The following is a 15821-nucleotide window of genomic DNA, read 5'->3' as shown; positions in this document are numbered from 1 at the left end:
GAGATCATCAGACTCTCTCCTGTTTTCTCTGACAGCAGGCGGTCTTTCTCCTTCCTTACAGCGTCGAGCTCCTCAGTTGCACTCTGAATCTTAAAAAAATAAATAAAAATTTTTCAGAAATAAAGATGAAAATTTGTCTCAAAATTAACAGAAAGAGTGAGTAAGTAAAACCCCCCTTTTTTTTTTATCTGGGACAGCAAATTCTCAAAAGCATTTGGGATAAACCTATAACCTTTGTGTTTACTTTACAGAGGACGAAAAGCGATAAATGTTACCCCTTCAAAATGAAATAATAAAAAAAACAAAACAAAACAATAATTGATCAAAATGTTGTCATGTGTTTGCTTATTTTGCAAAATTTAACCTTGATAAAGTAACTGTAGGAAATTCTAGGAAGGATGTAGTGAATAGATTTCAAATTGTAACTAACCTACACTAAAGCAACTAAAAGCTGAGCAGGTTATTGTTTAAGTTTAGGACATTTTTTTGCCCGCGTGTCAAAAAGTTTGACCTACAAATATTTAAAAAAAAAAAAAAGACTACATTTTCATTCAAAGAAATAGAGACAAACTGACAAGTAGACACTATAACAAGTCATTCTTACCCGTTTCTGCAAGGACTCCAGCTGTGTGCACGAGTCCTCACCGGCTGTATCTGCAGCCTTCAGCTGCTTGATTATTTCCTTTTGAGCACGGATCTTCTCCAGAGCTGTCCTCAGTTCTTCCTGATTCTCAATCATCTGTTTGATATATATATAAATACAATATTTATAAATAACCACAAAAGAAGCTGTACACATTTTTTGTGTGATTCGTTGCGTTACCATTTCTACATTTTCTTGTAGATCCATCTTGAGCTGGTCTCTCTCAGCACAGACGCTAGCCACAGAGGAGAGGATTTTCTCCATATCATTGGAAGAGCTCACTGGCAGTGGGAGGGGCTTATTCTCACCTTGAATGCATTCAAATAGCTAAGGAGGGACAACAACCAGAAAACAATCACCAAAGGTAGCTAAAACTATCCATAACGCTCTGCTTTCTTAAAGCCTAGTAATTCTCATATAGTGGGGCACGAAGCGCTAGCAATGAAATATGGCACGATGGACATAAGTGTACCACTGTAGTAATGCTTAAACGATAACAAGCCTCCAGTCACTAGGTGGCAGCAACTCATACAATGGTTTGTACAGAAAAAAAATATACATTTTATCAGGTTCTCAACAGTAATAGCTGATATAGCCGTTTAGCTATCTAGTTAGAGCTGTTATTTTTTTTTTCCCCCAATTATTAAAAGCAAAGTTGTCACTCACGGTTTCCATGTGTTGTTGCAGGCTTCTCCTGGACTCATCTCTCTCTGAAGTCACTGAAGTTAGTGTTGACTGCAGATGATCTTTCTCGGTAATAACAGATGCTAATGTAGACTGCAGCTGGTTCGTCTCTCCGGTCAACGACGTTATCACAGACTGCAGCCGGTGGCTCTCGGCAGTCACCGATGTAAGTAAAGACTTCAGCTGATCTCTCTCCGCAATAACAGATTTTATCGCAGTGTTAAGATCGTCTCCATCCACAGTCACGGGTGTAAGGTCAGAGTTCACCTTGTCCAAGTCAGTGGTGACACCTGTTGATGCGAACTGCAGCTGGCGCCGCTCATCGATAACTGATCCAGAAACAGAGTTCAAATCTTCCTTTTCTCCAGTCAAAGACGTTAGTGTAGACCGCAGTTGATCTTTTTTTTCTGCAGTCACAGATTTTAGCGTAGACTGCAGCTGATCATTTTCTTCAGTCACGGAGGTAAGCGTAGACTGCAGCTGATCATTTTCTTCAGTCACAGACGTTAGCGTAGACTGCAGTTTATCTTTTTCTGCAGTCACAGATTTTAGCGTAGACTGCAGCGGATCATTTTCTTCAGTCACAGATGTTAGCTTAGACTCCATCTGATCTTTTTCTTCAGTAACAGATGTTAGCGTAGACTGCAGTTGATCTTTTTCTGCAGTCACAGAGGTTAGCGTAGACTGCAGTTTATCTTTTTCTGCAGTCACAGATTTTAGCGTAGACTGCAGCTGATCGTTTTCTTCAGTCACAGATGTTAGCTTAGACTCCATCTGATCTTTTTCTTCAGTCACAGATGTTAGCTTAGACTCCATCTGATCTTTTTCTTCAGTCACAGCTGTTAGCGTAGACTGCAGTTTATCTTTTTCTGCAGTCACAGATGTTAGCTTAGACTCCATCTGATCTTTTTCTTCAGTCACGGAGTTAAGCGTAGACTGCAGCTGAACTTTTTCTTCAGTAACAGATGTTAGCGTAGACTGCAGTTTATCTTTTTCTGCAGTCACAGATGTTAGCTTAGACTCCATCTGATCTTTTTCTTCAGTCACAGATGCAAGTGTAGACTGCAGCTGGTCATTCTCTGCAGTCACAGACGTTAAAGTGGAGTTCAGCTGATCCTTTTCTAATGTCACAAATGTTACAGTACACTGCAGCTGATCCTTCTCAGCAGTCAAAGATGTAATCATAGACTGCATCCGGTCTTTCTCTGCAGTCTTGGGTGAAAAGGTGCTCAGGGCAGCACTGTCCTGCTCAGAGAGTGCGATTTCTTTCTCCGTTGACACACACTCAGGATCTTCAGCCGTTTGACTCGCCATCTGTAAGAAACAAGGTAAAATGTTTGTATACATATATATATATATACACATACATATATATATACACATACATATATATATACATACATATACACATACGTATATACATACATACATATATACAGTATACACACACATATATACATATATACACACACATATATACATGTTCACATACAGTATATACATATGACATATATACACACACATATATACATGTACACATATATAAGTTAGCTACATAAACATCATTAGCAGTGGAGGAATGCAATCGAATAGGGAGGAGAATATGTTGGAGTTAAATGGCTTGTATAAGTTTAGAAGAAAAAAAAAAGTGAATCTTTTTTTTTTTAAAACTGCTAAAGCAGTTCAATAACTTTTACTATGAACCCCTTAAATTACACTTCAAATGCCAAATATGTTTTGAGAGATTTAAACGGAAACTGTCATGTGTGAAATTGGTGCTTTTTAATGTATGTTGCACAATGCTGAGCAGAATTATTTTCAATTTTGGTATTAAACTGGACATAAAGACAAGAACGTAGTATTTCACCCCTGAATAAAAATGATCACTAAATCCTTACTCTGCATAGACGTGGTAATTAAATATAAAATACAAATTTACCTTTCGCTGAAGTCCATCTGAAAACTCCCTTGCTTTATTCAGCTCATCAGACAGAATCTTAAGTTTGTTCTGGAAAAGGAAAAAAAAAAAAAGAAACCCTGAAATTATCAACATTATTACCCAGCTGAAAACATGGTTTACAAGGGAAGTTGGTTCTTGTTGATTTAGGAAACGAAAATAGAATTTCTCAATCTACAATGCAACTTTCCATGATTTTTTGATTTTGTTAGTTTACAGATATTGTATGTTGTAGCACAAGGGGGAAAAAAAGAGGACTTTTTGTTGACAAAATTCAATACATTCTCAAGGCCTCAAATTGCAATTAATATTAAGACTTTTTAATCTACCCTGTTCATCCAAAAAATAAACCACATTGCATTAAATCTGGCTAAGAACCTCTGACCCTAACATTTCTATAACCATTACGACAGAGGCTAAATATGGTTAATATTTATATTAACCATATACATGTATATATACACATATATATTAATTATATAATTATAATTATATATTAAATAATTAAATAATATTTTTCATACATCTCATCTCTGGACAGCTCAGAATAATTAAATTATATTATCATAATTAGTAATATATATACATATATATGTATATATACACATATACTAAATATGGTTATGGTTAATATGGCTAAAAGTAGAAGAGTCACCGTTGAAAATGACTGAAAGAAAAACAACTGTCTTTAAACAAAACATTAAAGGTTAAAAATAAATAAATAATGACATCTTACCAGAAGCATCTGTTGCTCAACTTCAGAAGATTTAAGGGCATTTTTCAAGGTGAGGATTTCATTTTTCATTTCATTCTGAAGGATGACAGACATAATTGTTTGGTTAACAAATGACCAAAGAAAGAAAAAAAAAAAAGTTTTTTTTAACTGTTGCTGTTCTTGGATCCAAACAACACTGCATTTACCTCTTGTTCTTTCCGAATTTCCTCCTCCAAAGATTCAAACTCTTTTGTCTCTCTTTTATCCTGCAGGTCCTGTGACAGCGCAGATTTTTCCTTCTCCAAACGCTCAGTACGCTCCATGACCATCCTCAGCTCCTCCCTCAGATCGTCTCGTTCAGAAACGGCTATGCTCTACGTGTGAAAATACAGAGCATTAGTTAAACGACAAACAAATCACCTGTTACAGCATCTATGTTGTATGAAAAACTTTGATAAATAATCTTTAAAAAATTTAAAGAAAAAAAAAAATATATGTAACTTAATTTACCAAAAAACATATTTTGGTTTTGGAAAAACACAAAATGATTTTACATGAAAAATCCTAAATAAAAAATATCCAAAAACGCCTATGCTTTTTAAAATACAAACGCTTGTACATTGTTTCTACCAAAATGATCAAAAAACATCATAGCTTAGATTTGGAATATCTTAAAAAAACCACCACCCCTGTTAAGACTGTTGCTTGCAAAAGTTGCTTACTCATAACTTAGCTCATACCTCAAAGCCCCGCTGTAATTTTTTTTAACCTCAAAGTCACCCTGCAATAAATTCTCTCCAATATATCCGACATTTGCCAAATTAAATATTGCTTTACTAGAACATTTTCAGTACAAGTTTCAATTATTTTATCAAAGACATTTGCCCAAATGCATATACATGTATATATACACATATATATTAATTATATAATTATAATTATATATTAAATAATTAAATAATATTTTTCATACATCTCATCTCTGGACAGCTCAGAATAATTAAATTATATTATCATAATTAGTAATATATATACATATATATGTATATATACACATATACTAAATATGGTTATGGTTAATATGGCTAAAAGTAGAAGAGTCACCGTTGAAAATGACTGAAAGAAAAACAACTGTCTTTAAACAAAACATTAAAGGTTAAAAATAAATAAATAATGACATCTTACCAGAAGCATCTGTTGCTCAACTTCAGAAGATTTAAGGGCATTTTTCAAGGTGAGGATTTCATTTTTCATTTCATTCTGAAGGATGACAGACATAATTGTTTGGTTAACAAATGACCAAAGAAAGAAAAAAAAAAAAGTTTTTTTTAACTGTTGCTGTTCTTGGATCCAAACAACACTGCATTTACCTCTTGTTCTTTCCGAATTTCCTCCTCCAAAGATTCAAACTCTTTTGTCTCTCTTTTATCCTGCAGGTCCTGTGACAGCGCAGATTTTTCCTTCTCCAAACGCTCAGTACGCTCCATGACCATCCTCAGCTCCTCCCTCAGATCGTCTCGTTCAGAAACGGCTATGCTCTACGTGTGAAAATACAGAGCATTAGTTAAACGACAAACAAATCACCTGTTACAGCATCTATGTTGTATGAAAAACTTTGATAAATAATCTTTAAAAAATTTAAAGAAAAAAAAAAATATATGTAACTTAATTTACCAAAAAACATATTTTGGTTTTGGAAAAACACAAAATGATTTTACATGAAAAATCCTAAATAAAAAATATCCAAAAACGCCTATGCTTTTTAAAATACAAACGCTTGTACATTGTTTCTACCAAAATGATCAAAAAAAACATAGCTTAGATTTGGAATATCTTAAAAAAACCACCACCCCTGTTAAGACTGTTGCTTGCAAAAGTTGCTTACTCATAACTTAGCTCATACCTCAAAGCCCCGCTGTAATTTTTTTTAACCTCAAAGTCACCCTGCAATAAATTCTCTCCAATATATCCGACATTTGCCAAATTAAATATTGCTTTACTAGAACATTTTCAGTACAAGTTTCAATTATTTTATCAAAGACATTTGCCCAAATGTGGATAATTGTCCAAATTCCCCCCAGGTAAGTACCATCAAATATACTTAAGTTTCTATGTGTGGACAACAGTAGAAAAAAAACCCAAAAAGGACTGTATACAAGAAGGCAGAAGAAAATAAACATCACTCCGTCATGATCATCTATACCAGGCGTGGGCAAACTTTTTGACCTGCGGGCCACCATTGCCCTAAAATTGAAGGGGAGGGAGGGGACCAGGAGCAGATAGATGGAGCGATCGTATGAACTAAGATAAATGAAATGTAAAAGTCATGCATAAAGGCTAAAATGCTTTTAGCATTTTCTACACCATAATGATAATATAAATAAATTATATAATTTGGAAAAGTTTGGCGGACCAATTTTATAAGCTGAACGGGACGCATCCGGCCCCCGGGCCGTAGTTTGCCCATGCTTGATCTATACTATATTTACCTTTTCAGCAGCTAGAGTTTCACACAGGTGGATGGTTTCCTCAAAGTCTTTTCTTATCTGAAAATCAAACGTATGAGAGTAAATATTTAAGAAGTTGAAATGGGATTCGGACTTAAATGATTTGCCCCCCCTCCCCTCACCTGTTTATTTTCATTCTGACAATAACAATGCTCTCCCAGTTGTGTCTCTTGGTCAGCGACTTTCAAATTCAACATCTGTATCATCTCTTTGGCCTCCGATTTCTGCTGAGCTTCAGTCTGTTGCAACAGCTCCAACTCCGCTGCCCGCTTTTCCGAGTTCTCAACCTTCTCCAACGCCTCGTCTTTCTGCTGGATTTCCGTTCGGAGCTGCAGTTGCAACTCGGCGACTCTGACATCCAAGTTTGCTACTTTATCCGTGGCCTCCTCCTTCTGTTGACTTTCGCTTTCCAGCTGCAGCTCTAGTTGGGATATTTTCTGCAATAAGTCCCTTATCCGTTCTGAAGTCTCGTCGGGACTGTTGAAGAGACAGAAGGTTAAGATTAGTTAGGTTAAACTCCATTGAGCAAACAAACTAGGTACTAGGTTTACATGTGCTGTAAATACATACATACATACAAATTCCAATTATCTCGTCAACAGTCTGTCAAGTGGTTTGATTTCTCTGTTCACATCACACCCTTCTTCAGGGGAAGAAGAAGATTTTTTTTTTGTCTAAATGTATCTTTAAAAACGAACAGGACAGCCCCTAATTTCCAATTCCTGGCACATACAGTGGGGCTTCAAGATATGACAAGATACGACAACAGCACTCGTATGATATGATCCGGTCGTATCTCGATTTTCCCCATTAAAAATAAGTAAAAACCAATTCATTCGTTCCCGGCCAAAAAACATAGATATAAACAAATATATTGATAATATAAAATGATAATAATTAAGAAAACACTATTTTATTGTTATAAAAATGGGTAAAATAATCGACAGTGTCGGGCCACTAAGATAGGAGAAGGACTGGGAGGACTGTCTTTAGATGAGAAAGATAGAGAGAGCGATAGAGGAAGGGAGAGAGAGAGAGAGAGAGAGAGAGAGAAATAAAGCAACAGGGAAAATAACCCAGCGAGAGACAGTGAGAAAAACAGTGTCGAGTGGAAAAAGTGGAGCTCGGCTGCGCACTTATAACTTGATGTTTCCTCGTATAAAGAGAAAAAAAAAAAAATAGCAAAAGTTCCTTACTCTTGGAAACGTGGAAAAAGTCATATTTCGGGTAGCTTGTATCTTGAAGCCCCAATAAAAACACTTTTGAAAGAATTAGGTTAATTAATTTTGATTTAGATGAGAAAGATAGAGAGAGCGATTTTGGAAGGGAGAGAGAGAGAGAGAGAGAGAGAGAGAAATAAAGCAACAGGTAAAATAACCCAGCGAGAGACAGTGAGAACAACAGTGTCGAGTGGAAAAAGTGGAGCTCGGCTGCGCACTTATAACTTGATGTTTCCTCGTATAAAGAGAAAAAAAAAAAATAGCAAAAGTTCCTTACTCTTGGAAACTTGGAAAAAGTCATATTTCGGGTAGCTTGTATTTTGAAGCCCCCCCAAAAAAACACTTTTTGAACGAATTAGGTTAATTAACTAGATTACTCTAAAGGAGTAGTTCTCAATTATTTTCTGTTATGCCCCTGAATTATCCCCCCCACCCCCCGACCCCATGAATTGAGAACCTGATAACATGTATATTGTTATCTGTACAAACCACTGTATGAGTTGCTGCCTCCTAGTGACTGGAGGCATGTTATCATTCAAGCATTACAGCAGCGGTACACTTATGTCAATATTCCATTGGAAGCCCCTCACAACTTCCCACTACCACCTCGCTGCACCCCTTCAGGCCCCCGCCCCCCCCCATTTGAGAAGTATGCTCTAAAGAAAGTAGGTCTACACAACAAGAATCAACAACAATGACCCTATCATTATCAAGTACTGGGGTTATTCTTCAGGTAGGGGTATTAAAGTTACAGACACCACTGAAAGATACAGACAAGGGCATTCATATGAGCCCCTTGAATTTTTGGTCAGTGAGCCTTGGATATAAAATCGATAAATGCAACCAATTGATACCTCTGTCAGTCCTTGAAAGCAATAAAAGTAGTAATCTAATTGAATGATTCGCTCAGTCAAAAAAGTAAACATACCCGTGTTCAAAGCTCTGGACAGAACTCTGATCCATTTCCTCTGACGTTTCATCAGGATTCCAGTGATTATCAATTGTCATGTCATCTGCACAAACAAACCACGTATGGTTTTATGAACTTTAAGTGTTCTTCAAAATACCAAGACAAGCTGCATAGTCTTCTACACTTTTATACCGCACCTTCAGGCAGCTCGATCAGACACGAGTTGAAATCTTTCCACTTCTCAGCAGAATGTTCCGAGAAGCTGTGTTCGGACGTTTCGGGAATCGACAGATGGGCAAGTCGCAGCATTTTCCCTCCCCATGTAACTCTGCGTTTGGGCATCTGCAACCAGAGGCAAGAAGACAATAATGAATGAGGTAAGAACCAAGAAGACATTCTCAGAGAAGAAGATTCTCAGTCATCAAGGTCAAGGTCGAGTAGTTCCGTTAGGCAACTGCACACGGAATTTTCCTCCTTGAAGGGCCTGGTTGTAAATGGAAGACCTGTATAGATCAGGGGTCAACAACTCCCGGTCCGCGGACCAGTACCAGTCCATAGGTCATTTGGTACCGGGCAGAGTGGGACATAGTGAAAAAATTGCACTTAATTTTTTACTAATTTACTTCATTCAAAGAAAATACAGTCATATCCATTTACTTTCTTTAACGATTATCTGGACATATTTTAAAATAATAGGTCATTCAGACTCTGATACAGACAAATATTTAATGATCTGGTCTGTAGTAAAGGGTAGTACTGGCTGACTAGTCCTTGGGAAAAAAAAAAAAGGTTGGGGAACACTGGTAAAGATGTAACTTAATCATGTTTCTGCAATCGATTATTTGTTTAAACTACAAATATTGTTCATTGCTGTTTAATTAAAACTTTGTTTTGTTTTTTAAGGTTAAGAAACTCTGCCGCTGAATACTTTTCAAGCTCCTGCGGGCCACACAAATCGACTTGGCGGGCCACTTTTGGCCCCCAGCCCTCGTGTTTGACACATTCAGGGGAAGACCTAGATGAGGTTGCCAACAGTATATCCCACAAAAATGTCTAATGGTTATGAATATGACCTATACAATTGGAAATCTTAACAGTTCACTTTGTTTTTGGACAGTTTCTTAAACTTTTCTTTTCAGAAAAACTGCATTAATTTGTTAATTAATTAATTTGTTCTCCATGGCCCGTTGTGGCACCGATAATTTTAAGTGTAATGCATTCTGATGTATACCACTGAAAAAAAAAACCAAATAAACAGTCCACTCCTATTGTAAAGCTCATGAGGAAAGTGTTAGAGCAATATTCCCCGTCTCCCCAACCCCCCCGCTCACCTGAGGCCTCGGCGCTCTGGGACAACTCTGGAAGTTTGCTCCTCAGCACCACTGGGTTCTGGTACTGTGGGTCCAGCAGGAACACCCTCTCGTAGTGGGGGTCAGCGTGGACGGGGCCTGTAGGACACAAACGGGTGTTTCAGGACTCGATATCAATGACTCCACATATATACACATACATATATATGTGTACATATATAAACACATACATATATATGTACATATATATACACACATGCATATACTGTATATGTACATATATAAACACATACATACATACATACACACATATACATACATACACACATATACATACATACACACATATACATACATACACACATATACATATATATGTATACACATATATATATACCCACATATACATACATACAGTACATATATACACATATATACATGCATAAACAAACCAGCAGTTTCACTTGCCTCCATTAGTCTGCGCTTCAGGTCTTCAATTTCGTTGCGGTACCTTTTCAGGAGAGCGCCATCATCAGACACTTCCGTCACATGGGGGTCATTTTTCATCTTCTTTGCTGTACTTGCGAACTGCAAATATGGTTTCTCAAATTACCACCTATGCTATACATCCCACAGATAATTCACTCATTACAAAGGCTTTGAAGTTCACCTTCAAATGCACGTCAGAAATCCAAAAAAACACAAAGAACCCAGAACAAATATATTTAAATCATTATCTGGGCCCAAATTTGTTCTTTTTTCGCTACCAAGATCGTAATCACGGTACTGACCTGTAAAGTGCTCAGTGTCTCATCCAGAGCCATTGGAGTGATGGTACAGATGATGACCGTCTTGGCATTTCCTCCAAGGGAATTTTGCAGGATCCGAGTGAGTTTACTGTCTCTGTAGTTCGTGAAACCTCTGTAGCAAGACATCGCAATGATCAAAGTACTGAATTGTAAAACTGCATAATTGTATATAAACAATTAAGAAGACACATGTACTTACTTCTGGCCTTCATCAGTAACTTTCTTGATCACCTGGCCGAGTGTGAACAGGCTGCGGTTGATGTTGCAACCTTCTTTGAAACGCGTGCCTGTTACGTAGTAAAATATGAATGAATTTAATATCACAAATGAATACTTTTGTTACCTAACTGGTGTCCAAAATTACAACATAGCCATATTGTGGTTTTGGACACCAGTTTGGTAACAAATGACAAATTAATTCAATTCAAATGAAGCAACTCATTAAGTAATAATTCATTTTTAGTCTAGTGTTCTATAAACTGCACATTTTAGACTACATTTAAAGACTGGAGTCTGCTGACAAAAAAAACTGTATTTCGATTAGCAATGTTAGTCATATACTTAAAAATTATTCCAATGGAATATGGCATGCTGGACCACTGCTTGAATGAAAACAAGCGTCCAGTCACTAGGTGGCAGCACCTCATACAGTGGTTTGTACAAATAAATACATGTTATCAGGTTCTCAATAGTGTTTCAATTTGCGGGGGGTGCATGTCGGAGGGTCAGGGCGTGAAAACATTTCTATCCCTAGACAAAAATAATAGTTTCATGTAACCAAATCTCAACATAGAGGGCAATGAAAACTTACCTTCAGCTCCAGTTTGACTTGCTCTTTCAGATCCAGCTAAATCAACTAAATTCTACAAGAATAAACAAAAAAAGAGACAAATATTCATTGACTTCTATACATATATATACATACATGCAGTACATACACACATGTGTGTATTTAGATATATATATATACATACAGCATATGTAAGTATATGTAAATGTATATATACAAACATCTATCTATATATGTGCATTTACATATACTTACATATATATACACACACACACACAAGTATACACATATGTGTAACCCGATTTTTTCAAACTTTTAAAAGAATAAAATCTTTACTTGTATAAGCATGGTAGAAATCGTTGCCCTTGACACGACTAAAGACCAAAAATAGCAAATATTCTCACCAAATGTGATACAATAATTGCACCATCGCCATTTTCGCCCGTCAATGGGTCGCTTCTTTCACGGCTCTCTAGGATCTGGGGCGAAAAAGAAATATGAATGAATCCAGACCTAGCCCTAAGCGCTGACCTTAAATGTAAAATACTCCTTACCATTCGAAAGATTGTGTGTGATCGGCTGCTCCGCTGATTCATTTTTGTCATTCCGTAACGGCGATTCTCTTAGTTACAAAAAGGGGGGAAATTCAGGTCGTTCGACATAAATGTGCGAATCCTACAAATGTTTAATGAGAATCACTTTACTTACTTTCTCCTTTACGAATCCAGGCTAGTGCTTGTGCAGAAGACGTAACAAGCTCTTCAGTTAAGTCGGCCACATAGGTGTTTTTCTGCGTAACAATAAGCGAGACAGTGATCAAATTACTGTATGTGACATTACATTAGGGCACCTGTATGAATATAAATAAATTATATAATTTGGAAATGTTTGGCGGACTGCATTAAAAAAGCTGAACGGGCCGAATCCGGCCCCTGGGCCTTATTTTGCCCATGCCTGTTCTTGGCCTTCAGGTTGTAATATAGCCTTTGAGCCTTAAAGAGCTCCTTCTGTTTTTTTTGTTTTTACCAAAGTCATGCTGTAAATGTTAACCAAAATTCCTTCAAAAAGGTCTTCAAATTGACAATACTTGACATAGCAGTACATAATATTGACAAGTACTACTGCTTTGTACTTAAACCTGAGCAGTACTGCAGGCTCTGTTTGTTTTTGGTCCGTTTTTAACATTAAGGTGGTACAGAACATGTTTACACACATGTATATACCTGTATATAAAGATTCTTGGGTATGCAATTTGTCAATCGGTTTGCGTTTCTATAATGAAATTAAACGTCTCCATGAAACCTAATTAGTGTTGTTGCTCTTGAAGTAACGTCTAAGAATTTCTGTGCAAATAGGTTTGGACCTTTTCTAGCCCTATACTATATTCTTGATCCACTTTTAAATCTTAAACTTCTTGTTTAACTTAGGAAAAAAAGAACCTAAATCAGTGTTTCCCAAACTTTTTTTTTTGGGGACCCATATTTTAAAAGTCACAAACCTTCGCGACCCAAGTCTGTAGAAATTATTAGTAAAGTCCTGAGAAACATGATTTGAGTCGACCCAAAAAAATCTCCACCTAAGGACCCACCTAAGGGGTCGCGACCCAGTCTTTGGGAAACAATGACATAAACAGCTACTCTACCCGAAATGACAGCAGCATAGTTTTTTTGAAAGTCAACTCACATTAATAGTCTCTCTAACTTCCAGTGGTTTTCGCTTCCAGCTGTCGACAAGCAGATCAGATACTGTCTCATTGTAGATTTCCATGTAGGACACCCGAAGAAGGAACTCCTTCTTTGGAAACTAAAAGAAATGGATCAGACAAAAAATATGGTAAAAAAAAAAAACCCAAAATAAATTAAAAAAACTTCCATCTTTGCAACAGATTGCGTAGTGTTGTACAAATCCTACATTTTTAATGGTTTGGAAAACATCTTCAACAGCCAGAGGTATCACTCCAGGAATATGTTCACTCCCCATCATGGTAAAGGTCTTTCCAGAGGCGGTTTGCCCATAAGCAAATATGGTTCCTGCAAATTAAAGAAGGCTCAAGTTAGAACAGCCATGGGCAAACTTATTGGCTCGCGGGTCATAATTGTCTTAAAATTGAACAGGGGGGCCGAGTCAGGAGCTGGTACTAAGATAAATGACATGTAAAAGTCATACATTAATGTTAAAATGTTTTTTATCATTTTCTACGCCATCATTGGGGAAACGTGGGTATTCCCGGGAAAAGGCAGATGTATAATGATAATATAAATAAATTATATAATTTTTTGCCCTTAGTTTGCCCATGCTTGAGTTAGAACACATCAAATAATGTTTAAGCTGTATTACACAGGATACGCAAACATAATGGAAAACTAATGTTTGCAAAATAAATAAATAATTATACTCCTCTTTATAAGGTCACAAAAAGTAAATAGCTCTGTTTATTTAGGGATGGTTTCTATTTTCTTGTGTTTTCCCCCTAGTCACTCGCTGGTGATTGGAAGATACTTCCCTAAATACATATACATATATATACATAATATGTATATATATATACACACATACATAAATATATATACAGTACATATCTTTATATACACAAACAGTGTGTATATTTGGTGTATCCATTGTTTTTACGCTACATTTCTTTCCTTTACCTGCACCCCTAGTAAATACACATAAAACAATGAACCAGTAAGTCGATCATGGGACGATTTCCGATTGTGCGTGTAGTTGTAGTTAGTTTCCACGGCACAAAAAAGGGGTGACCAAAGATGTCAACCAAATATGTCAACGCTGACAGACAGAATATGCTAATTTAACAAAGCTGGATACATGGTACTCTAAATGTGGTATAAAACAGAACTTACCATTGTAACCCTCAACAGTGGAGACAACCAACGGCTTTGCAATGTTCTGGTACAGTTGGTTAGTAGTTTCTTGAGAAGTGAATACACGATCTAAAAAGACAAGAATGAAAACGTTTTATCAGGAAGGTGATATCTTTGATAATGTATGGATATGTTTTCGACGAGTATGACATACCGAAACTAAAGCTTTTGGTGGAATTCCCATCATCAATCTGATGAATACATTTTTGGTCGGCTTTCCAAAACAGTTGAACAGGCTGAGAATCATCTAACGCAGCGCTTTCCTCTCTGTAAATACATCATGGGCTTAGATTTATACAACCATTATAGCAGTTCTCATTGTACTGTTTTCATTGTACATTTTATTAAAATGATTTCTTTATCTAACCGTGGACATGTGATCAGATTTGGGGACGTTTGTTTCGTTTTCAATGCTTTAAAATAAAGACCTTTTCTAAATGTAACTGAACTATGCCAACTAATTATAGGCCTTTTTTTTGGGCCATATCAAATAACTGGCTGAATTTCAAAATCCTTGTTAGGCTAGGAGGGAAGTTGTTGGTGTTACAGTTGATACAAAGCATTTTATTGAGAGTATGAGAAATGTACTTAAGAAAACGAAAAAGGCGAAAGCAAAAAAAATATACAGTATATACAAAACCACAATGACAGATGCTAGTTGATTTGAACTTTAGTCGGTTAATAACATTCGTCGTGTTACTGCACAACGCAGGCGCCAACAATCGAGTTTACTTTTAAAATTTTGAACTGCTTTTGGCAGACTCCCACCCTCAGAAAGTATGTCTGCGGACAATATTCAAAATTGTACTCCTCAGTCCAGTTCACATAACTGCATTAGCTTTACTGTGTCCAAGTAATACTGTGTCTGACTATGCCTTTGAAATACATAATTCAGTTAATAGTAACCTAAAACCTCCAAAATACGAAATAGTCCACTTTTTAAAAATAACAATAAAATAAAAACACAATTTTCATCTCTCTTATGAAGGTACAATAATTAGAATCGAATGCTAAAACTATCCTAGTTATATTACAAAGAGAATTTTGAATTTCACGTTAGCGATAACATTACATTCAGAATAGAATAGAACAGCCTTTATTTTCATTGTAACACGGCGGTACAACGAAATTATGAACACTTACCTTGCAATAAGCGGACGCACTCGAACGCACACTTTAACAGCCGATTCTTCGGTCATTTTCCCCACTTTAACAAACGCATTCAAAATAACGACTGAGCTAACCCACGAGCTTCTCGCGACGAACTTCAGTTAGCCGCCTTAGCTGTGTTCAAAAAGCAGCTCCTTAGTTTTTATTGGTCAACGTCATTGGAGGACGGTTACAAACCAGAGGAAGTTCTGCTCGCCAGCGTAAAAGCGTAATACTGTAATGGT

General features: G+C 36.6%; 1 protein-coding gene across 1 annotated transcript in view; it reads right to left on the bottom strand.

Annotated features, from left to right (window-relative positions):
• The window catches only part of LOC103380616 (centromere-associated protein E-like), a 25222-nt gene extending 9494 nt beyond the window's left edge, over positions 1–15728 (bottom strand). The window contains 26 exon segments of the mRNA XM_025057039.1: positions 3–89; positions 605–739; positions 824–970; positions 1310–2641; positions 3267–3335; positions 4021–4095; positions 4206–4373; positions 5185–5259; positions 5370–5537; positions 6489–6545; positions 6629–6983; positions 8655–8739; positions 8834–9049; positions 9968–10084; positions 10399–10534; positions 10738–10867; positions 10955–11042; positions 11567–11618; positions 11950–12024; positions 12100–12167; positions 12254–12335; positions 13229–13348; positions 13457–13575; positions 14407–14496; positions 14582–14694; positions 15571–15728. Of these exon segments, the coding sequence (XP_024912807.1) occupies positions 3–89; positions 605–739; positions 824–970; positions 1310–2641; positions 3267–3335; positions 4021–4095; positions 4206–4373; positions 5185–5259; positions 5370–5537; positions 6489–6545; positions 6629–6983; positions 8655–8739; positions 8834–9049; positions 9968–10084; positions 10399–10534; positions 10738–10867; positions 10955–11042; positions 11567–11618; positions 11950–12024; positions 12100–12167; positions 12254–12335; positions 13229–13348; positions 13457–13575; positions 14407–14496; positions 14582–14694; positions 15571–15626 (4215 nt within the window). The 5' untranslated portion in view covers positions 15627–15728.
• Positions 15729–15821: the final 93 nt, after the last annotated feature.

This window comes from Cynoglossus semilaevis, chromosome 7, assembly GCF_000523025.1.
Source record: "Cynoglossus semilaevis isolate Cse_v1.0 chromosome 7, Cse_v1.0, whole genome shotgun sequence".
Lineage (NCBI taxonomy): Eukaryota > Metazoa > Chordata > Actinopteri > Pleuronectiformes > Cynoglossidae > Cynoglossus > Cynoglossus semilaevis.
This window is presented reverse-complemented; position numbering and strand designations above follow the sequence as displayed.